The following is a 23,143-nucleotide window of genomic DNA, read 5'->3' on the forward strand; positions in this document are numbered from 1 at the left end:
TTAGTGGTCCAAACTAATTATTTACATTTATATGCATATTTCATAGAATTTTATATCATTTCATACAATTATATTTATATTTATATATTGTTTTGCATTAATAGCTTGTATCTTATAATAATTATATTTATTATGTTATTTAGGCCAAAATGGTATTTTTATATTTTTACAATTACAACCTACTATTTTAAAAAATATTAATTTCATAAGTAGCATTTTCCATCATTTTATTAACTATTTGATAATTTACTTTAATTAATTTTCATGTGTTTTAATAGTAGCCCAATGTAAGGTGAAAATCAGACTAAAAGAAACCCAAAAACGCTAAGCCCACACCATTTGACCCGTCTGTGACTCGTATCCTCCCCACTTCACTCATTAAAATCACAGTCGTCGATCTCTCAAGATCAACGGCCCACAACAGACCCCTCCTTCTACTTAAATCCTCTTATCCCAAACCCTAATCCCCATTTCTCGTACCAGTCGCCATCAAACTTTCTCCATACCTCTCACACCAAACCCTAACTGACCAAGAAGATTTTCTCTGTTCTTTCCTTTTACGTATTTATATGCGGGGACACATACCTTATTCGTCCTCACTTGCTTAGTTATGGTAACTTTCGTTATCATCCCATCTATGGCAAGCATGATTCTCTTGAGTCGGGTTGGTATGATCTCAACCTTATGGGTCTGGACACGATTCTGGCTCTGTACATCTAGAAAGAGAGAATATTTCCCTATCCCAGCATATCCCCGCTGATTTCTTCTCGATTAGGGTTTGTGTGTGATTTACTCTAATCCGATTCAGAATCTGTTTGCATGAGTTTTATTCAATTTTGTGGTTTGATTGATCTTTTTCCCTTTTTGATTATGTGAATCTAACACTATATAAACCCCTCCCCAATTCAACAGAGACTTCAAATGACTACTCTCTCTCACTCGCACATGTGTTTTTTTGTTCTAGTTCTCTGAAACTAATGTGTTCGATTTGGTACTTGGCCGGCTGAAAGTCAAGGCCACCGTGGTATTGCTCAATAACCTCCAACTGTGAAAGTACTGCTCGGAACCCACTGAGGCTTCTGTGAACTCTGAAGTACCGGAGACATGGGGGTTCTCACTGTTCTCTTTCAATTGTTGCTACTAAACAACTGTTGAAACTCTGATTTTCTCATTCTTTTGCTCGTTTATCTTTGCAACTGGTTAGTTCTCTTTACTCCCACAGTTTAATTGTTACTTCTCTACTTGTTCATGTTTATGTGCGTTCTGTGTGTCACTACTGTCTGAATTCATATAAAAAAATAGAAGAGCATGACATAGGTTTCTCTGAAATTTGTGAACCAAATGTGGTACTCTGTTGAATGTGTTGTTGCAATTTCATTGTCGAATGTTATTCTAAGGATCCATGTCTATTAATGTTAAGTGTGCTTGAGTCCAATACCTTTAAGGTAATTTCTGTTACTCATAGTTGTACTTCCCTAGTGTAACCGACCTGTAGAGTCTCTGGCCTCTTTGAAAATAGGTGAATGCCTGCTAATTAATTTATTATACTCATTGAACCGTGTTCACAAAAACTGTTTTGCCTGAAACTCTCATGTTAAGTCTTTCCTGTAGGGAATTCTGTTTGTTATGACTAAATCATGACCGTGTTTACCTTGAATTTTCATGCTAATTTTCCTTGTTGGAACTTCTTTTTGGTTATAGAATCAAGTTTTGACCATGTATATAGGGTGTCTTGCCTAAAGATTTTCATGTTAAAGTCTTCCCTGTCAGAACTGCTATTTGTTATCTTCTCAAAACTAACTCTTGACCATGATTTATTTTAGGTTTTCATGTTAAAGCCTGTCCTATAAGAGCCTCTAATTTGGTTACCTTCCTAAGATTAGTTCATGACCATGTTTGCCTTGAACTTTCATGCTAAGTCTAGCCTGTAAGGGATTCCTGTTTGTTATGCTTTCTATATTTAAGTCTTGACCACCCTGGGAGGTCTATCTTTGTGATGTTGTCACTGTGAACTAATTCTATGAACTTGATAAGCCATCAAACATGTGCTTGTTCTACTAGACCTATGTGTTCTGTATACCCCTTCATGTTGTATATGCGTGTACGAATCTTTTCATGAGATTCTATGAGACTGATAGACTCTCAAATGTGTGAATGTCCTATTTATGTGCTATTTCACATCTTAGATATCACATCTGAGGATGTTATTTAGAGACTCTTATTCCTTGTTATTTATAAAGTTGTGTTATGTAAAAATGTTAAAGAGTTTACCTTTTATGAATCATGTATCGTTGTACAGTTGATGTTAAGGGTGTTCCCTTTTGGTGATATACTGCTCGTAAGGCCATGGTTGCCATTGTTTCTATGATATACTGCATAGTTGGTTCATGTATATGTTGTTAGGGTTCGTTTATGGGATTCTCTAGCAGGTGGATAGGCCCAGTAATAGGGGAAACTCTGGCAAAAATTTTAAAAATTTGGGGAGTTAGTCAAAAGTTGGAATTGTTGGTGTGTTATAGTAGCTGAGTTACATTGGTGTCTAACAGCGGATTTTGGCCCTCATTCGAGGACAGATGATCTTAAGCGGGGGAGGATGTAAGGCCCCGTAAAATTTTACCTAAGACCTGGGGTTTCGTGGTGCCGAAGTAGGCTTATGTGTTGGCGATTGTAGGGATTCTTCGCAGCGAGCTTGCGAGCCGCGGTTCGGATATTTTGGGTTGAACAGTGCGTTGGGGAGTTGAAGAATTTTGTTGGAAATACAGGGCATTTTCTGCGGTCCATTCTGCGGTCGCAAAACTGACCTGCGGACCGCATATCTGCCGCAGACCGAGGTAGAAATCTGGAAAATATTTTTGGACCATTATGCGGTCCATTATTGGGCCGCATAATCACTTTTCGGGCCGCATAACCCCTCGCAGATCTAGCACAAAAAAAAATTCCGGAGAAACATTCCATTATGCGACGGTAGAATAGCTCTGGGGACCGTAGACTGGTCGCATAGTAAGGCAGGGGTGCCCAGTTCTGGGAGCTATTATGCGGCCCATTGTGTAGACCGCAGAAGCATTATGCGATCGCATATGCGGCCATAGATCTGCATCGTGGCTTCATTTTTCTAACTTTTTAACTCGGCCCTATCTCGATAATTAGGCGTAAGAGACCATTTTTAAAGGGGATATCTGGTATTTTTAGATAGAAGGAGTGCCCTAGAGTGAGAGGTGAAGTCCCTAAGCTAATTGTTCCTCCAAAATCTTATCCAAGCTTTGAAATTCAACAAGAAAACTCACAAGGCCTTCAATCAAGAGGTAAGATTCTAGCCCTAACCCTCAATTACGAAATTTTGTTTTGGAATAGGTATTGGGGAGGAAGGTTTTGAGGATGAGGGTTGTTGTTTATGTATGCATGTACGTTTATGAGTTGTGGGAAGATTGTTGAGCTCATTTTGGTAAATATTAGGTAGTGGGATGAAAGAATCCACCATAGGAGGATCTTGAAACATTAATGCACACCTAGTGTTTGATATAATGCTCAAGTGAGCTGGAACCATGAACTCCTTCCTAATTTATGTTCAATTTTGCTATATCTCTAAATAGATCAAAGTTTCTAGGATTCCGGGACTGTGTAGTGAATTAAGGAAAGCTCGAGGCAAGGTATGTTGGCTAAACTCTTCTCTTAGAATTGAACCCAACAATGTCCTTGTAAGTCCTGTGATGCTCATCATGAATTGATTTTTTTTCAAATAAGCCTTGTGTCAAAATAATTATGCGTTCAATATGTATTCCAAAGATTCTTGTTATGTTAAGTTAATGTTTGAGAATGTGGTTTAAGTATGGGCTGTGTGTTATTATGTTATGTATAAAAGCATGATTCTAATGAAAGCTATCATGTCAATTGTGTAAGAAATCACATGTGCCTAAGACTCTAAATTGCTCAAATATATGTTTAAAATATTAATTAGAAAGGCCTTGTTGTTGATTATCCATGATGATATTTGAAACTGAAAGAAGAGAACATGAAATATGAGGTGCGGCCATCGTGCCAAGAATGATATTGCGTCATGGCCATTGGTTCCAATGAAATGAATGATATGAAAAAGATTACGAAATGAATGGTAAATCCTTTTAATAATAAATGCCTTGGAAGTATCATGTAGCCACCGAGGAAGGGTAGGTCGGAACAACCTAACCCCGAAACTACACATGCCGGTGTATGAGTGATTGAGGGGTAAATCCACGTGTTAATGTGATGATACTGTTTCCCCTTATATGGGAGGAGATTGGTGTGTTGAGATGTTTCCCCTTAAATGGGATGAGATTATTGTTAGCGGGATGTGATGTGATGTAGACCCACACAGCATTGTGGTGAGACGGCTTAGCCGATCGGGCTAAGATCGGACGCCATACCGCGCACATGGTGGTATTGTGAGTGTATGTCTCCGGATGAGACGACTTAGCCGGTCGGGCTGAGATCGGACTCATGCTAAAACACGGTGGTGTATCAGTGCTAAAGATCTCCCAACTTAAATTACTAAAAGTTACTTGAAATTTACCTTTCACCTAACTTGACACCTTGATACCGTTTGATTCTCTTATTGATTTCATGTTTTATTCTCTGTTTACTGTTACTCGTTCTACTGAGAGGGTGTTTAGTTTTACATACTAGTACTATTCCATATGTACTAACATCCCTTTTGTTGGGGGCGTTGCATCTTTAATGGAAGAAGGTGATTCCATAGCAGGTAGCATTGATCAGTGATAGCAGCACACCCTTTCCTCAGCTGACTTGGTGAGCCCCACTTCATTTCGGGGTCCTGTGTCTCTTATCCTTTGTACATAGCATTTTGAAGTATAGCCGGGACCTTGTTGCCGGCACTGTCATAGCACTCTTTTGTTTCTGTTAGAGGCTCCGTAGACATAGTGTGGGTTGTATATGATTTTGGGAAGATTAAACTAAAAATGTTATAATTGTATCATCTGTTCCTCTTTAACTATGATTGTACAATGTACTGTCTTGGAGACTTGTTAATGACGTAACTAATTGAAATGAACTGGTGTTATTCACATGACCTCTTACTGTCAAATTAATAAAATATATTCTTCTCTTTATTCATGGGTGAGTTGGGTAGAAGGTATTGTAAAGGCTTGCTTGACCGGGGTATCCCAGTTGAGCGCCGGTCGCGCTCCCCGAGGTCGGGGCATGACAAGGAGTTTGGGCCTGCAACGTGCATGAAGTTCTAAGTCTATTTGAATGTCCAGATATGCTACTGGGTTATTAGTGTACTTGTATTGATCTTGTAACTATTTATTTTATTTTGTAATAATTTGTAAACACTGATCATGGGGAAACTAATAAAAGAGGGCGGCTGGGGTAGTTAACATTCGCATGAATGGATAGATAACATGCCTATAGGATCAAATAAGCCTTGCCTGCTACATGACGATAATGCTTTGCTTCTGCGTATTATCTGTTAATAGATATCATGCCTATAAAATTTTCAAATTTGACTGTCTCCCTTAGAAATCATGAGTTTAGGACCATAAGTAACTGGTAACTAAATGCTACCAACGTGACTTACTATTCGTTTAGAAAGCATGCCCATAGGACATACTTTCATTTATTCGTTTGATTATTTGCCACTACACCTAGAAATCATACCTTGTGACCCACTTAGCTATCATGCCTAAATGATCTTATGTTAAGTAATTAAAACCGTCCATGCTACCATGTCCTCAAACTATGATCTTAACACTTCACGTCTAGAAATCATGACTATAAGATCCATAAACAAAAACTTGTATCACATAATTGTTGTGTCGTTAAAAATAGTCTAAAACTTGATCATTTAAAGATCCTTCCTATAGGACTTAAATAGTGAAATCTGCTTTGTTAGATTATCCATGTATAAATCATGAACTTGATCAACTCACTACTGGTTATCTACATTTTTCACATAGAAATCCTGTTTTAGGTCAATTTTATTCAACAATGCACATTAGCTCATGGCTGCCCGACTTGATCTCACTACTAGAAGAACATGTTCATAGAGCAATTCATTTATCAATTATGCCACTCTTCCATAACTATTAAATGATAATATTTTGACGTTCATATGAGTCTATTTGTGGAGGTAAACATGAGCCATTTTTATGCTAAATGTGCGTCTGAAGTCCTATTTGTTCTAACTACTTGGCGCTTAGTCTTTTAATTTTAAGCAACCTAGGATGTGACTAGAACTACCTATATAGTAGTTCAACACCTCCTGAACCATAGGCATGGGATGGGTAGGCATACATAGGATACGACTTAGAATTAAATTAGTGCGCTTTAGGTAAACAACTTAAAAATAGTAATCGGGTAGCTGGAGATGATAGTTTGCTCGCTGGATAATATGAGCAACCATTGCACTTAAAAGTTGCGAAGTATTATTTATGTTATACAGGATGATCCTTTAGGCTAAACAATTTAGGAACCCCCCCCCCCTCCAATGGTGTCTAATTGCTCTTGTATATTTTAGTAATTAGTATTGTTAATGGATCTAGATTTGTGAGTTGGTTGAACATCTTTGTAATCGAAAGGTTGTACCAATTAATGTTAGTTAATGGATGTAGTATTTCTTTCAAATTATTCCCTTTATATTATTTGTGTATTATTTCTCTCAATTAATTATTTCAACATATTCCACCTAGAATAACTAATCACTTACTTAGACTTTTTATTCCCTTAATTTAATAATGGATTAACGGGCATGCTCACTTAGAATAATTAATTTGATAAATCTCATATAGTTTAGAATTCATCCTGGAACCACAGTTGTGAACCTCGAAGAGTGCCTAACACCTTCTTTTCAAGGTAATTTGAGCCCTTACCTGATCTTTGGTAACACAGACTAGTTAAAATAGAGTTATTTGCAAATATGTATCCTAACACACCTTAAAATCGTTAAATGGTGACTCTTCTCTTTTAAGATCCGCATTCAAAAGAGTTGTCACATGTTAAAACCCACTTTCACGAGAAAACGGGGAACGGCTACGGGTTAAGCTGAGTACGACATTTCATCCCTAGATGGACGGACAGTCAAAGAATATTATTCAGATATTGAAGGACATGTTATGAGCTTGCGTCATTGATTTCGGGGCATCATGGGATCAGTTTCTACAGTTCGCAGAGTTCGCCTATAAAACGCTATTAGTCGAGTATCCGGATGGCTCCGTATGAGGCCTTATATTGGAGGAAAAATCGTTCTCCGGTTGGTTGGTTTGAGCTTGGGGAGGCTAGATTGTTGGGCACTAATTTGGCATGTGATGCTTTGGAGAATGTGAAGTTGATTTAGGAGCGGCTTCGTAAAGAGCAGTCCATGCAGAAGAGTTATGCAGACAGGAAGTCTCGTGATGTGGCATACATGGTGGGTGAGAAGGTTCTACTCAGAGTTTCGCCCATGAAGGGTGTGATGATGTTCGGTAAGAAAGGCAAGTTGAGCCCTCGGTATTATTGGTCCTTTTGAGGTGTTAGAGAGAGTTGGAGAGGTAGCCTACAGACTTGCCTTGCCACCTAGTCTATCGGGTGTCCACCCAATGTTTTATTTTTATATGCTCCGAAAGTATTATGGGGATCCGTCACATGTATTAGACTTCAGCACGATGCAGTTGGATGGGGATTTGACTTATGACGTGGAGCTGTTGGTTATTTTGGACCGGTAGGTTCGAAAGTTATGGTAAAAGAATATAGCTTCAATGAAGGTTTATTTGAGAGGTCAGCTGGTTGATGAGGCTACTTGGGAGACTGAGAAGGAGATGTGGAGCAGATATCCTCACATTTTTGAGACTCCATGTATGATTCTAGACTCGTTCGAGGACGAACATTTATTTAGGAGGGGGAGAATACAACGACCCTGCCGGTCGTTTTGTGTATTTGGTTAGGGGCATTCGTGCCAGGCACCCGTACAGTGCTGAGTGTGATTGTGTGTATGATGGTGAGGGTCACTTGTGCCAGGCACCATGCGTGTGCTGAGAGTGAGTGCACTTGATGATTTCACTGTGATGTTATTGACTTGGCATGTAAGCATAATAGTGTATTTTCCTCATGCAAGCTGGTAAACGAAATGTCTTATCTATTGTTGAAAGTTTAGAAAATCACAGTTTCATTGATAAACTCACATTTTAGAAATTTCGGTGAAAGATTGGGCTTTGACTGTTATACTTGAAAAGTATGTCTAATTTTTTCGTAATTATGAACGAGCTGAACATGATATCTTTTGAGTTATTTACTTTTACTGTCTTTATTATATTATGAATTATTATTGATTATTGGTGTTGGACACTGACTTTCTTCCGATCTCGTCACTACTTTTAGCCCGAGGTTAGGTTTGTTACTTATTGAGTACATGAGGTCGGTTATATTCATACTATACTCTGCACTTAATGTGTAGATCGAGGTACTTCTGGGCATGGTGGTTTTTAGAGTTCACACCGGTACCAACTTGTGGAGACTACGAGGTAGCTCCTATGTCGTTCGCAGACCTTGAAGTTCTCTTTTGTTTATTTCTGTTATCACTGTTCTATCATTCAGACAGTTTGAATTGAGGATTTGACTACGTATTTTGAGATTCTGTAGTGCTTATGTACTCGCTAACACCATATAATTGGGATGGTTGTAGTTGCGGTATTGTTGCTATTTTCAGATATTTATGATTATTTCGTTGTTGAGATTCTTAAACTTTTGTTAATTGAATCTATGGTTATTGTAAGGTTGGCTTGCCTAGAAATCAGTGTTATGCACTGTCACGACTCTGGTGGGAGTTTAAGTCGTGACACTTAACAAGCAGTGTTAGGCACCATTACGACTCTGGTTGATTGAGATTTTGGATCGTGACAAAATTTGTGTAATTGTCAAAACTCAACTTCATCATGTCTGACATGCTTTATTGAGGCCCAATTACAGTAAGAAAGAAAAATTATGCATCAATCCAAAATAAATTAGAACAAGTTATATAGCTTGTTTGGCCAAGCTTCTCAAAAAGAATATTTTTTTTTCAAAATTGAAGTGTTTGGCCAAGCTTTTAGAAAAAAATGCTTTTGAGTAGAAGAAGAAGCAGTTTTGGAGAAGGAGAAAAAAGTAACTTCTTCCCAGAAGCACTTTTGAGAAAAATACACTTAGAAGCACTTTTTAAAAGATTGGCCAAACACTGATTGCTGCTTAGAAGTGCTTTTCAAATTAATTAGCCAAATGCAAACTGTTTCTCACTAAAAGTATTTTTGAAAAAAACACTTTTGAAAAATACTTATCAAAATAAGCTAATTTTTATTATGCTTACTTACAGGGCTCAATTAATATAAAAATTCATTCTTTTACAAAGAGGAAGAAAATGAAAACACATATAATACTTTCACATAATTCATTTAAAGGAATAATTTGATACTTCGCATAAATTCGATTTACATGCCAAAAATCCTTTTACATTTCTAAAACTTCGTCTCATTTAAACACTTAGACCGCAAGAGAGTAATTCTTTTATTTTTTTTTAGACAACTAATAGAATTGCAAAACAAAATTTCAAGAAAAATAGTGCAATAGTGAAGGGCAAAACACACAATTCAACAGAAGTATGTGGTCAGTATATAATTAGCTCGTTTGTATTATCAAATCAAAATGATAAGGACAACAATAGAGTGGATCAAAGACAGAAGAATGAGAGAGCAGCAATAGATGAGGCTATAAGTTACTCCCATCCTCATCAACCTCTCTGAAAAAGTTGAGTATTTTATTTTATTTATAAAGATGGCGTTCGGATCAGTTTGATCACCTCAACTAATTCACCACACAATTACATCTATATAGTAGCGGTGGAATTGCGAGTAAAAATTCGAAATCTTTGTCTTGTTCATTATTCGATCCTAATCCAAGATATCTCCAGATTCTTCTAGATTGCTCCCTGTTTCATCTAGTCGCAGCTATTCCCTTTCTGGTGAGTTCCACCTTTCGCATCTAATTTCGCATTTTTGATGGACTAGTAAACTTTTTTTAAAAAATAAATAAATTATACTTGATCTTCATTTTTCTTTTGCTTAGATTCGTTGATTATTCTATCCTAATGGCTTAATGGAATGGAATCTCAGCACCTATAGAAAGGCTCAAGACCATAAGGGAAGGGGGAACAAGCACCATCTCTTTGAATCAAACCTTCCCAGGATTGATTATTTCCCTTTTTCTAAATTATACAAACCCTGGCTTCAGATAAGCTTTCATTGTAAATGGATATTGCGGACCTCAATGCAAGTACTAGAACTATGAATTTCTATCAATGTCGGGATAGACAGAGGTCTAGGATAGTACGCTGTCGGAGTAAGACCGGGGTAGAGTAAGGAAGTTACCCGCAACTACGCTGCTAATTCGTGGGTGCCTATTCTTCGATCCAAACTGGTGATTCACCGCATTCCCTTCTCTAGTCAGGAATGGAGTCAGGGATACCCAACTCAAGATAAGTCCTAAGGTTCTGTTAAAGTATCCTTAATAGCATCTCTTTCTCTAGAATCAACAGGGTTTCTTTCGTAATTAGCTTGTTCTCCGAACCTTGTTTGTTACCGAGCTGGGTAACTCAAACCCTATCCACTTCCTTTCTTAATAGTAGATAGATAGTCTCTCCTGTCCAGCTCGATATGAACAAGACAGGCTGGTAGGTGGATAGGCTTCTGTCTGACCAGTAGGACATGCCCTTCTCCCCCTAGGCTAGAGCAGTCACAAAAATACTTAACAACTTATAATTATTCCCTTCCTCTGAGCAACTACATAATCCCAATCGATGGAAAATGCTTGGGACTGTATCTACTATTGTGAAGGCGGGAACGTTTTTGCTAGCTCCATTGTTTTTACTTGTTGTTGTAGCTTTTGATAGAGTATTGAAGAATTAGCAAGAGTTATTTCCTGCATTCAATTCCTTTATATGAATGAAGTGTATTTGGGATGGGTAATGCCATTTGAAAATATTTTATAGCATAAGTAAAATAGATTCTACTGTTTGTCCCACCTCTATTTTGTAACTTGGATTATCTGATGCAGTTTCAAACATGGACAACACTGGAGGTCCAACATTGTTTCCCTTGCATCGCTGCAAAACAATTCACCTGGTTGGTTCAAATTTTCCTGAATTGTTTTTTGTTGTACTTCGTATTGAAGATTTCAAGCAGTTATGACTTTGTTTTGAAGGACAGTCGAGGTTGACTTCCCTATTGGATTTTGCTCACAATTTTGAAGGCTTTGTGGTCTTATTAAAACCATATATCTAGGTGAGGCATGGTCAGGGCATTCACAATGTTGAAGGAGACAAGAATTACAAAGCATACCTGTCTCCTGAATATTTTGATGCACACCTTACTACACTTGGTTGGCAACAGGTGGGAGAGCATCCCCGATTTTTGACTTAATCTAAATACTCCTCCTTCTTACTCTTGATGCACCTCGATTCTTATTTCTTATATATCTTTGGCTCTTGTATCAGGTTGATAATTTGCGTAAACACGTTCATGCAAGTGGCCTCTTTAAGAGAATTGAGTTAGTTGTCACATCTCCTATGCTAAGGTATCAAATTTTCTCCCTTTGAATGTGACACATGATTTATTTTGCCTTTTTCAACCCAACCCAAGCAAGCAAAAGCAGTAGGGACATGGCAGACAAAACTTGGTTATTCCCTTTAGGATGATTTACAATCTTAGTAGCTATTAGGGTGACCCACCGGGAAGTCTTCGTGTTGCATACCTCTTTTTGTAATCCATGGAAATGGGGAGATTGACGAGGATGTCACGCATTGTATTGGAGCGGGGTTGATCCGATGTTTTGTGTAGTAAGAATGTGCCACCAAAACTTAAAGGTAAGTTCTACAGAGTGGTGGTTAGACCGACTATGTTGTATGGGGCAGAATGTTGGTCAGCCAAGGACTCCCATGTCTAGAAGATGAAAGTAGCAGAAATGAGGATGTTGAGATGGATGTGTGGGCATACCAGGATAGATAAGATTATGAATGAAGATATTCTGGATAAGGTGAGAGTTACCCCGTGGAGCACGAGATACGAGAAGCGAGGCTAAGATAGTTCGAGCATGTGAAGAGGAGGCACATATGCCACAATAAGGAGGTGCGAGAGGTTCTCCTTGGTGGGTCTGACGAGAGGTAGAGGTAGGCCAAAGAAGTATTGAGAAGAGGTGATTAGGCAAGACATGATGCTACTTCAGCTTATCAAGGACATGACCCTCAGATTGGAGGGTGCGGAGGTCGAGAATTAGGGTAGAAAGTTAGTAGGTAGTCGAAAATTTTTCTTTTCCATACCGGTAGTATTAGTGTTAGTCTTGTATTTTCTTATTATTAGATTTCTATTACTACCTGTTGTTTCTTTCGCTTCGATTTTCTTATTATCTTCTTGTTGTTGTTGTTGTAGCTATTATGGAACTTTATGGGAACTTATGGTTGACTTTACAGGACAATGCAAACAGCAGCTGGAGTATTTGGTGGTGATGGCTACAAAGACAGGATGGATATACTACCATTGATGGTGGCGAACACAGGATATAGTGACCGCTCTGCAATTTCTAGTCTGGATTGCCCTCCTATCATGGCGCATGAGCTTTGTCGTGAACACTTGGTATGTCAGCTGAACACCTTTCTGCTTGTCAAGATACTTTGTTCTCTTTTATTTAGTTGTCTTCCATCTTATGTAGAGCTTAAGTCTGTATCACACCTGCAGAAAGGTTGAAATATTCCTGAGCAAATGTGGCAAAAGTTATATCTCCACTGCCAGCATGCAAAAATGCTAGATGGAAAAGTAACTATTTCATTAATCTTAAGAATGGGATATCTTGGGTATTTGAAATATGAGAAAGTATATGCTGCAAATGGAGTTGGAGAGTTGACTTCTGCAGTATTGGTAAAATCGGCAGTAAATTTGTATCTCTCTGTTTTAGTTACCATTTTAATAATGTTGAGTATATAGTGAACTTGCTCGTTCTATGAGTTGAGTTGTGAAGGAGAGAAATAGAAGAGCATTTCAGGATGATGTATTAAGCAAAATATATGTTAATTAGTCTTTGGAACACTGTAAGCACACATTTGTTGTCACTTCTTATCTGCGAATTTTGGGATGTATTAGTGCTTACACAGGCGGATCCAAAATTTAAAATTTATGGGTTCAGATTCGCAATTCTACTTTATCTCATCTAATTTAATGGGCTCAAAATTTATTATTTGTACGATTGTTTGGGCAAAAATACAGGGTATGAGCGAAAGCTATAGGTTCAATTGAACCCATAGCTTCTACACTAGATACGCCTCTGCATACAAATATATGAATATACTTATAAATATCTAGCTAGAAATGATTTGAGTCCAGTTTCTAGTCAGTTAGATCTATGTTCTTATCTTGTTCCCCTGTTTTTCTCAAGCTCATAATCAGCCCTCATCCTGCTTGTTCTTCCTATTCTTGAGATTAGGCTGTTGTCATTTTGCTATATAAGACGTTTCTTTTTCCACTTTTGTTCTCAATCTGCTGGGTCACAGAATACAATAATTGTAACTTTACATTATAAAAAGAGATGTTGTCTTAACTGTGTCAATTATGATCTGTGACATCTAGTGGTTCAAATTTCTGTTTGTATGAAAAGATAACTGATGCTTGATCTATTATGCTTTCAGTTATTTAACTTCTACCTAATATAATTTGGTGGCAGGGTGTTCATCCTTGTGATAGCAGAAGGAGCATAAGTGAATATCAGTGTCTCTTTCCTGCAATTGATCTTTCACTGGCAAGTATTTAACAATTTAAACTTCTTCCATGTCTTTAATAGTAGTACACGTGCTTGGTATGGCTATAATATGTCATTTCAAATGATATCCCTTATCATGGACCTAATGAATTTGTGGTATTTTGTTCAGATTGAAAGTGACGAGGATACCCTCTGGAAGGCCAATGTTAGGGAGACAAAGGAAGAAGTCATGGCTAGGGGAATAAAATTCCTGAACTGGTTAGGTTCAACACCCCCCCCCCAAAAAAAAAAAATTTTTTTATCTCTTCTAGGCGGTGGTAAAGAAGGGAATGTCTTTTAAGTTAATGGAATGTTTGTGTCTGTTCTTGGTTGTAGAAATTGCTGGACTTTGCAAGACAATATATTTTGCACATGAAAAACAGGTCTTTAATGCTTCTGTTAAAGTAAAAGAAATTCATATTGTAATAAGGAAAATTGACAAGAACAAGCTGAAATTGATGCAGTTAAAAGAGCGTAAAGTCGAAGAAGAGATGGAATTTCTCCTTTTGCCTTATTTCTGATCCAATGATTGCTAGAAAAGAGATATCTTTTTGAAAAGGTAAGTAATGATTTCTAAGACACAGTTAAATTGCTTTCTCAAAAGGATGTAGGTATATGTAAATGGACTATATCAAACTTAGACATGGCAAGATTTGAGTCAACAAGATCTTATAGGTAAGCAGCAGCGAAACTGGCCCTAGTACTATATGCGGACTGCCACTGAAGGAAAGTTGATGGGGAGTTCCTCTATTTATTGTCAAAGGAAGACATTGAGAACTGGAAATTCTTTGTGGAGACTTGTTTAGTTAGTTGTCTCGACCACCTAGTAGGATGAATCAATGGAGTCATGGAATGGGCAGCTAGGGCAGGGTGGATAACAGCCGACATCAAGGAGTGTAGGTTAAGTAATATATTGACATCATTTCGTATGTATTCCGTCGAAATAATCATATATGCAGGTAAGGTAGATGGTGACTTGTTTCTATCATTGGATATATGGATGTTCACCATCCAACTTAAAGTAACAACTAACAAGTGACATCCAGATTACACCTTCATATAAGACTATTTCGACGGAATACATAAAAATGATATCAGCGCATTACTTGTGGTGCAGGTGCATGGAACTACTTATCAGGAGGAGGAATTTGTCATGGCCTTGACTGTCATATCTAGGGTAAAACTTTTTGTTAAAGAAAGGGAGAGATCCCCACCTTATGGAAGTTTTCCATGTCCTATATAACTATCCCCCGGAAGGGGCACAAAAATGGTCCCTAACCCCAAATCCTTCAGGAACCTTAGTTGGGATTGACGAGAAAAACAGGAAGAGATATGGAGCAAACTAACGAAGAGGAAGGCGGGAGGAAAAGTTGGGGAAGAGGCCGTCTTAAATGCACATGATGACTGACAGCGGCCTAGTGTCAGGACAGATGAAAGCAAGTGGAAGATGACACTAGACCTAGGTTTCTTGGGCCAGGATTTATGGACATTAAATCAGTCCCTCCCAGTGTTGTGAAGAGCGTGAAGCGAGGAAAAGCGACAACCCCCATTTCACGAGAAGCGAGAAGTGAAGCGCTCGATTTTTTGAAGTGAAGCGGAATTTAAAAATAAAATTAAAATAAATACTGCATAGACAACACATGTAGTTGTAAGCAAATGTTCAATACTTTAATTAAAAAACTAAATAGTAGCATCAATTAAAGCACAAAATGAGCATCCTATTCTTCTACATTTGGATCACCACCGATTAGATGTGCTTTTTGACGATAGATTTTCCCATTTGAAATCTTATCACAAAAAAGACATCTAATGGCCATCTTGTTGGTCTCGCTAACAGAGTAAGCCCAAACCGGTTCTTTCCTATCTTCTTTTGGCGCCATTAAAAGAACAACTACATAACACATAAGAAAGGCAATAAGAACTAAGAATAAAGGATATAAAAAATTAGAGGAATTCTCTGTTAAAAACTGGAAAAATTGGGCAGTAATTTTCTGGAAAAAATTTGCCAGCATTTCGCCTCTTTTTGGACGTTTAGAAAGAAAAAGAAAAAGAAGAAGAAGAAGAATGAAAATCAGAAGTTCAGAACATACCTGTTGAAGTCTTGAACTTGAAGTTGAAGAAGAAGAAGAACAACCCTAGTTGATGCTTTGAGATTCTTTCAGAAATAAGAAGTAGATGAAGAAGAAGTCGATGCTGTTGGAAGTTGAAGAACCCTAGTCGTTGCAGTTGAAGAAGTCCAGACCAGTGTTTAATCCAAAAAACTCGTTTTTAATAAAATAGGGTTGGGTATTTTAAAACAGAAAAGCGGACGCTTCTTCGCTTCGCTTCGCTTTCCCCGCTTCTCGCTTTTTACAGAGAAGGGGTCGCTTTTACTGACCTGAGTCGCTTCACCTTGCTGAACCGCTGCCCTTCACGCTTCGCCTCGCTTCTCGCTTAAAGCGAGGAAGCGAGCGCTTTTTTAAACACTGGTCCCTCCTTAGGCCAAAAGTGCATAGCCCATAATTATGGAGATACTGACAAGCTCAAAGTTGTGATAGATTTCAGCCCAATGACAATAAGGCTAGAGGAAACAAAGCTAGGAGGCCCAAGGAAGAAATCTAAAAAATTGACTAGTAGGCCAGCTAAGCCTACATCTTACGAATTAGCTACATCTTACGAGCCCTTTGTTGAAGGAAGCGGTTGTTGCTTCACTTAAGAAAATGGTTGTCCAACCTAGGCACGACAAGCCGAGGCTCGTGTCACGTCCCAAACTGTCCCTAGATATGATTAGCACACAACACTCCACGCCAGGCGAACTATATCCCATATAATTAACCATTTATACAAGCACTGGGAGAAAAGAAGAGCATTATTAATAATTAAATGCGGAATAATCATCAACCAAATCCATAATCTATTAATAGAAAATCAATGATTACTTAAGTAATAAAACTCTAGCCCAAATCCCACGCTAAGACAGTCGAGCATCTAATAAAGTTATATGTGTTTAGCTGGCCGGTATGCAAACCCAAGGCAAAGGAAATAATTGGCATAAACTAGATAAAGCTGAAAAGATGACCTCTATGAACAATGCGGTGGCTCACCTTAGCAACATAATCAACCCTAACGAATTCATCATCCACTAGCTCTGCCGTCCGCAACAATATCTGCATAGAGATGCAGGTAAATAGTGAGTTATACATAAATATAACCCTGTAAGATCCTTGACCCGTCCCTTTGAGTACTCATCGAACAAATGTTAGAAAATACAAATACAACAAGGACAAAATAATATGTGCAAAAATCATATGCATTATAATATATCAGCCGAGTATAATTAAAATATTCAACAAGAGCCTACCACATCTCATACAATTTGCTAAAGACTTGTCATATTCGATGGTGGAGGAAATTAACCAAACACCCCAACGAGTCTACGACAACATATGCTATGCTCCAAATCTATCACGACGGCATACATAATGCCCCAAGTATATTACAGGAGCAAAGAAACTAATTGAACATTCCAATGCTATGGCACGAAGCCATGCCACACAACCAGTCAATCATTAAATTATTTCAGCATTTTAAATAAAATAGTATATTCGCGGCCAGTCACAGACTACCGATTCTGCCAAGCACACGCTTGTCCCAACACATGAACCAGGCCGACAAAATATAGTTTAAAAGTAAGCTTTGAAAAGTAAGCGCCAAAGTTTAAAGTCTCACTTACCTCACTTCCGCAGCCTTGCGACGTCTAGAAGGCCAACCATTTTATCCAAATACTAAATAACACGTCCTAATTAGTCTAGGTGAATAATTTCCACAATTTTAGGACAAGTCAAAATCAAAGTCACCCCCGGTCCAATTAATTAAAAATCCGTACACAAATAAATGCCAAATGAGGCACTTTAGCAGTGTACCAAAATGCCAAAACAGTGGCTTTAGTCATACCACCAAGCCAGCATCATTATTTTAATCATGGCATCATGATGATTCCTATATTCCAATGTACTTAGTAACAGTATTTGTGGCAATGTGAAATAAGAGGTCTCGTTTTCAAATTCCTCATCTCATATCTTATCATTACAAGCTATCAATCATTATCTCATCATTAGAACCCAATCATTAGTTAATCATCACCCCTCACGTCATTACCCAAATCATTGGGTAGTCATTATTCTTCCTAAATTTAAAAGAACAAAAATCAATACTACATTTTTTTCACCCATAGCAGATTAGCTTTTCATATCAAATTCCACTAACTCATTATCATTTCCATATTATTTACCCCACAATCCTAATCATTATGTCTCCCACTCATCATCATCATCATATCATTGATTCATTATTGGCATCATTAATACTTCTTAGATCAAACTCACTCACTCACTCTCTCTCTCTCTATATATATGTATATATGTAAAATTTATTTTCTTGGGTCTAGGAAGAAAAAACACTCATAGAGGAATTCACTGATGACATTGCAGTGAAAATTTCATAGCTTGAGGTATTGTAATTTCATATGCTAATGGGTCAAAGAAATTACAATACCTGAAGTTTTGAAATTTTCAGTGCCCTAACTCCTTAACGTCACTGGTGAATTTCTCTACGAGTTTGCTTCTTTTCTTCCAAAATCCAAGGAAATAAATTAACCTAATTTCTACTCCCTAAGCCGCTATGATTAATCAAACTTTCATTCTCATCTTCTATTTTTCCAAATTGATGGCAAAGCTTGCTCTGGGCACTTGTGTAATTTTCGAAGTTTGATTGTTCTAGTGCCCCTATCTATCATTTAACCTTGAGGGAGTGAAGGAGCATTATGTATTACGGTTTCCTTCTATTAACTGTCTTGCAACACTCTTTTTTCCCCTTATAATTCCTTTTTCTGGTGCCCCTGTTTGTTTTGTCCTTGGGGGGGGGGGGGGAGTGGTGGTGGTGGAGAGAGGTAAGTATAGAGCTAGCTATATGGTGCAGTATGGTCAGGCTGCAACAGGAGTTATTTGTTAGTTTCTGACTAGTCTCTTGGTTAATAGTGATGTTTTAAGAGTGTCAAGGAATGTGGAAGTAGCTTAAGGCATAAGTTTTGGGGGGAGGGGGAGCGGCGAGGGTGGATAAATATTGCAGTAGGCTCAGGTGCTGGCAAAGAAGAGATATCGCTACTTTTCAATTTTCCTGACTAATGTCTTTGTTAATACTGAAGCGCAAGAGTGATGATAATGTGGAGCTTGTGTAGCTCCTCACCTGATTATGGAAGATACAGTTTGCATTCTAAGTCAGGGATGGAGAAGAGTTTTTCTTGAATATACTCAGAATTTCAATAACATTTGAGTGCATGTAACAATTACTTAGATCTGAAATAACGGCATGTTAAGATTTATGAAACATCGCCGAGATGAACAAGTTAAAAACTTGAAATACTGTATTCTATCCCTCGATACAGTACCACTCTTTTACTTTACTCTTATCACAGATAATTGAAAAGATATTCACTTCAAAGACATAACATGGATATGACACTACCGACCCAAAAAAGGGATGAAATTTTTAATTCTTGAAATATTGACAAACTCTGATTTTGGTCATTGTGATATTTGGTTAAGCACATTTATCCTTCAACTAATTGAAGTGTTCACTTTTAATCCATCTACTTGTTAATCTTCACAACTTTAATGAATTGTTAATTGCTAAAAGCATTTAATTACCCATGTGCTATGTTAAATTATATTGTTATTCCATATTTGAGGGTAACATAGCTGTAAAAACTAATCTAACTATAACTTTTTTCCTATATAAAGAGACCAAAAACACACATTTTAAATAAAATGAAGGTTAAATATATTTGGCGTCACAAGGATCAAAATAAGAATTTACCAATAATCTAAGTTGCTCGGAGTCTCGGACTCTTTACTTTGGATGCCGCACTATGTCGACACAACGTAGGTGTGGGATCCCAACCGGATTTGATCAACCGATTTTGGGTATTTTGACAAAAATCGACTGAGAAATATGGGACAGATATATTGATTTTTGAAATCAAAACAAAAGTTAGGGTGAAATTGAAAAATATGAAATACCTTTTATATAGAAATTTCTATGTGAGACCTTTTCCTTTTATCTCATTCTCAGATTCTCCTCTTGATCAATATTTTCTCCTTCTCGAAATACCTTGTAATTTTTTCACCTAATGTCTCATAATCTAGACATATTTTTATTACTCTATTTTAGATATTTGAAATATTTTTAGGCAATCCCGGCACCCGTAATTGTACCTGCATCTCTACCCTCACATCTTAAAATTTAGATCATGAGGGATTTGACATCTAGATCCGCACCCGTATCGGACACCAGCGCCCGAATCCGAGCAACTTAGCCAATAATTGAGTGATCAAATGTGTAATTATCCCAAAAATAAATGAAGAAAGAACATTTTACTCCTCCTTCACTGCTCTGTTCTTCCCAGGGTGATGTTTCCCTCTTTTCATTTTTTTTGGCGATTGGAATAAGGATCAGATCAGAGCAGAAAAGCTAGTAGTCGAGTGCTCATATATAAAAATTCTTGTAGTTGAAATTTTATACCCCTTTGACTTGACCCCATTAATTATACTTTTGGGGTCTTTTCTTGTAGGTTAGAATGGTTCTCTTTGATCTGCACATTCTGGTTGCAAATATTGACATTGATTGCAATAAATGATGTTGTCTTTCAGGAAAGACTTCAGCTATATCTGGGTTGCAAGTAGAGCTCAGCTCTTGCTTCTGATGCTCATGAAACCCCTCTGATCATTCAGGAGCTGACCTCTCAAATATATACATAACTGCACACCAATCAGCTACGCCTCAATCCCAAACAAATTGGGTTCTCTATGAATCCTCACTGACATGTTGCTCCATTTAGATGAAATATCAGAGGGAGGGAGGGAGGGAGGGAGGGAGGGAGAGGGAGAGAGAGAGTGTAAAACTTACTATTACCATGAAGATTATTAATGTTCTGTACTTCAATTTGGTTGGGCCAGGTCTACCAGCAGCTAGATATGGGATTGGATATTGTTATACGGGTTAATGAGATCAGAATGTTAACCTGTTACTGATTTACAAGTAATCCTTTACCCAAATCATGGGCAAAGTAGGTGTTATCAGTTTTCCTGTTCCTCATTGTAAACTTTCCCATCGATGCAGGTTGCTCACACGAAAAGAGAAGGAGATTGCTGTAGTCTCACATAATGGACTCTTGTTTCATACAGTGAATGCATTTGGAACAGACTGTCATCCTTTTGTGAAGAAGGAAATTTGCAAACGGTAATTTTATTATGCTTTCTTTCCTCACCAAACACCGGCGGACTGGCCATTTCTTTTCTTTCTTTCTTTCTTTTTTTTTTTTTTTTTGGTCGTTGAATTGTCCCTTCACTTTTCCTTGGCATGTAAGAGATTGCACAGTTTTTAAAATCACATAAAACACTGTTCTTGGTATTAAGTTATTGCTAACTTAATACTAAGTATTTGACGAGAAAAGAAAAGATAAATCTAGAAATTTTATAGCAAGAGGGACTACTTTTCTAAAAGTAGCACATGGTTTAACAGTTCTGTAAATCGGTAGAACGTTCTACAATGCTTTGATGGCAATCAGAAGCAATCCAATGGAACAGAAAATCTTCAACAAGTATTTCAAATGTTTGTTTTTGCATTACATGCAGGTTTGCTAACTGTGAACTCCGGTCTATGGTGATTGTTGACAGGAGGTAAGCAATGCAGTTTACCATCTTCCTTTGCACATCAAGACCTTTTTTGTTGGCCTCTCCCAAGTTAATTTGATTGTTCTTTATGTTTCCCAGCATGATCGGATCAGATTCTTCGATTACTAATTACCCAGGAAAAATACCTTCTGCTGCTAATTTACCTAGTGAGGCCGCAGATGAGAAAATTCTGGAGAAAGATGACAACCTCAATGATAAATGATAACCATTGGTATTGACATCATTCATTACTGTGTCATCATATCTACGAGGATTGCTCAAGTACACCAATTATTTTTGAGTAAGTGTCATCATCATTGAAACAATATAAGACTTGCAAAGAATTCTTGGGATTCTGGGTTAGCTTCTCTTTCCAATGTGCAAGCCACATTCTACAGAACCCTTTTCTTAATGTTATGGTCTAATTAAGGTTTTGAGCCTAAAATTGTTCTTGAAAAGGGGAAAAATAGGAATGGAAATAATCTCATCAAGTGGCAGCTTCCATGGAAATGAACTAGATATCTAGTTCCCTTTGAGGATGTCATAAAATTGCAGAGCCAATATGTTCCTGGGGTCAGCAGCACTTGCCCGAAAAGAGCCAATATGATCTTAGCTCATCAATGTATAGGAATTATGATATGATCCTATTAACGTTAAAAAAAAGTTTTGCACTATCAGGGTAGTCAATTACGATTAACTTTTACTAGTAACAAGTATGGACTAATAACCTTCAAAAACATGGTAAAAGACCTGTGACAGTAGGTATAACTACGAGCTTTTGACATAATTGGTAGTTCGGTCAAAAAATATATCACTTGCTGGCCCATAGTTTTACATTATAACTTGTAGTCAAAAATAAATAACATATGCTAAACAACAGCTAGTTTTTGAGCGGCCCTTTGTCCCTTCTTCACTCTTTAGTCCTTCATGTAAAATTCAACAAAAACTAGTCTCTACCTCCTAAAATGTGGAATCTAACCAGCAGTAGCAATTATTTGATTTTTGGAAATGCAATTAGTTGATTTTAGATAAAACAAAGGAAAGCATTTCAAAAAGAACAGTAAAGATAAATTTGTAATGATAAATCACTATTTTGATGCACCTAACATAGAAAAATCAAAGGACCTAGAATTCTTCCTCGTCGGTGACCTTAGCTATTGCCGATCACTATCAACACCTCTTTTACAAATCTCTTTTTTTTTTTCCCCACCGAAAATGACCCAAAGATAGAAAATTCTCATGGTTAAAATTGTATAATCAATGTGTGTGTATATATATATATATATATATTGTATAGTTAGTGTATACTTTATGAAAACTCAAAGTGTATACGAATACACATATTATACAAAAGATACATTATATATGCATTTATTGTATATGAGATACGCTAATTATACATATCATATACAAAGACTTCCGAAATAAGATAGTAGCAATAACCACCTGTATTTATACACTTCACCCTTCACTTCTTCACAACAAATGCACATAAATTCATCCCAAAAGAATCATGAAGTTCCAACCTCCAAAATAGCCAGAAAAACACCATTATATGACCAACAATATTTACATTGTATAAATAATGTATATAAATTATATAACTGTACATATACACCTATTATATAACATATATACATTATATATACATTTTT

The 23,143-nt window shown here is 37.3% G+C and overlaps 1 protein-coding gene across 1 annotated transcript; it reads left to right on the forward strand.

Moving 5' to 3' along the window:
- The first annotated feature begins 9,629 nt into the window (after positions 1–9,629).
- On the forward strand, positions 9,630–21,933 carry LOC107818500 (phosphoglycerate mutase-like protein 1). The gene is made up of 10 exons (XM_075252295.1): positions 9,630–9,958; positions 11,050–11,117; positions 11,277–11,384; positions 11,489–11,568; positions 12,461–12,623; positions 13,705–13,779; positions 13,910–13,998; positions 20,935–21,054; positions 21,450–21,494; positions 21,588–21,933. Exons 2-10 carry the CDS (start codon positions 11,058–11,060, stop codon positions 21,709–21,711), a joined length of 864 nt encoding a protein of 287 aa, XP_075108396.1. The 5' UTR covers positions 9,630–9,958; positions 11,050–11,057; the 3' UTR covers positions 21,712–21,933.
- The last annotated feature ends 1,210 nt before the right edge of the window (positions 21,934–23,143 follow it).

This window comes from Nicotiana tabacum, chromosome 4 (genome assembly GCF_000715075.1).
Source record: "Nicotiana tabacum cultivar K326 chromosome 4, ASM71507v2, whole genome shotgun sequence".
NCBI lineage: Eukaryota > Viridiplantae > Streptophyta > Magnoliopsida > Solanales > Solanaceae > Nicotiana > Nicotiana tabacum.

Excerpts from the sequence above, each read along its gene's own strand:
- LOC107818500 (XM_075252295.1), top strand. The coding sequence starts at position 11,058 with ATGGACAACACTGGAGGTCCAACATTGTTTCCCTTGCATCGCTGCAAA. Across the intron at positions 11,118-11,276 it reads GCTGCAAAACAATTCACCTG|GTGAGGCATGGTCAGGGCAT; the intron begins GTTGGTTCAAAT and ends CCATATATCTAG. Across the intron at positions 21,495-21,587 it reads ATGGTGATTGTTGACAGGAG|CATGATCGGATCAGATTCTT; the intron begins GTAAGCAATGCA and ends TATGTTTCCCAG.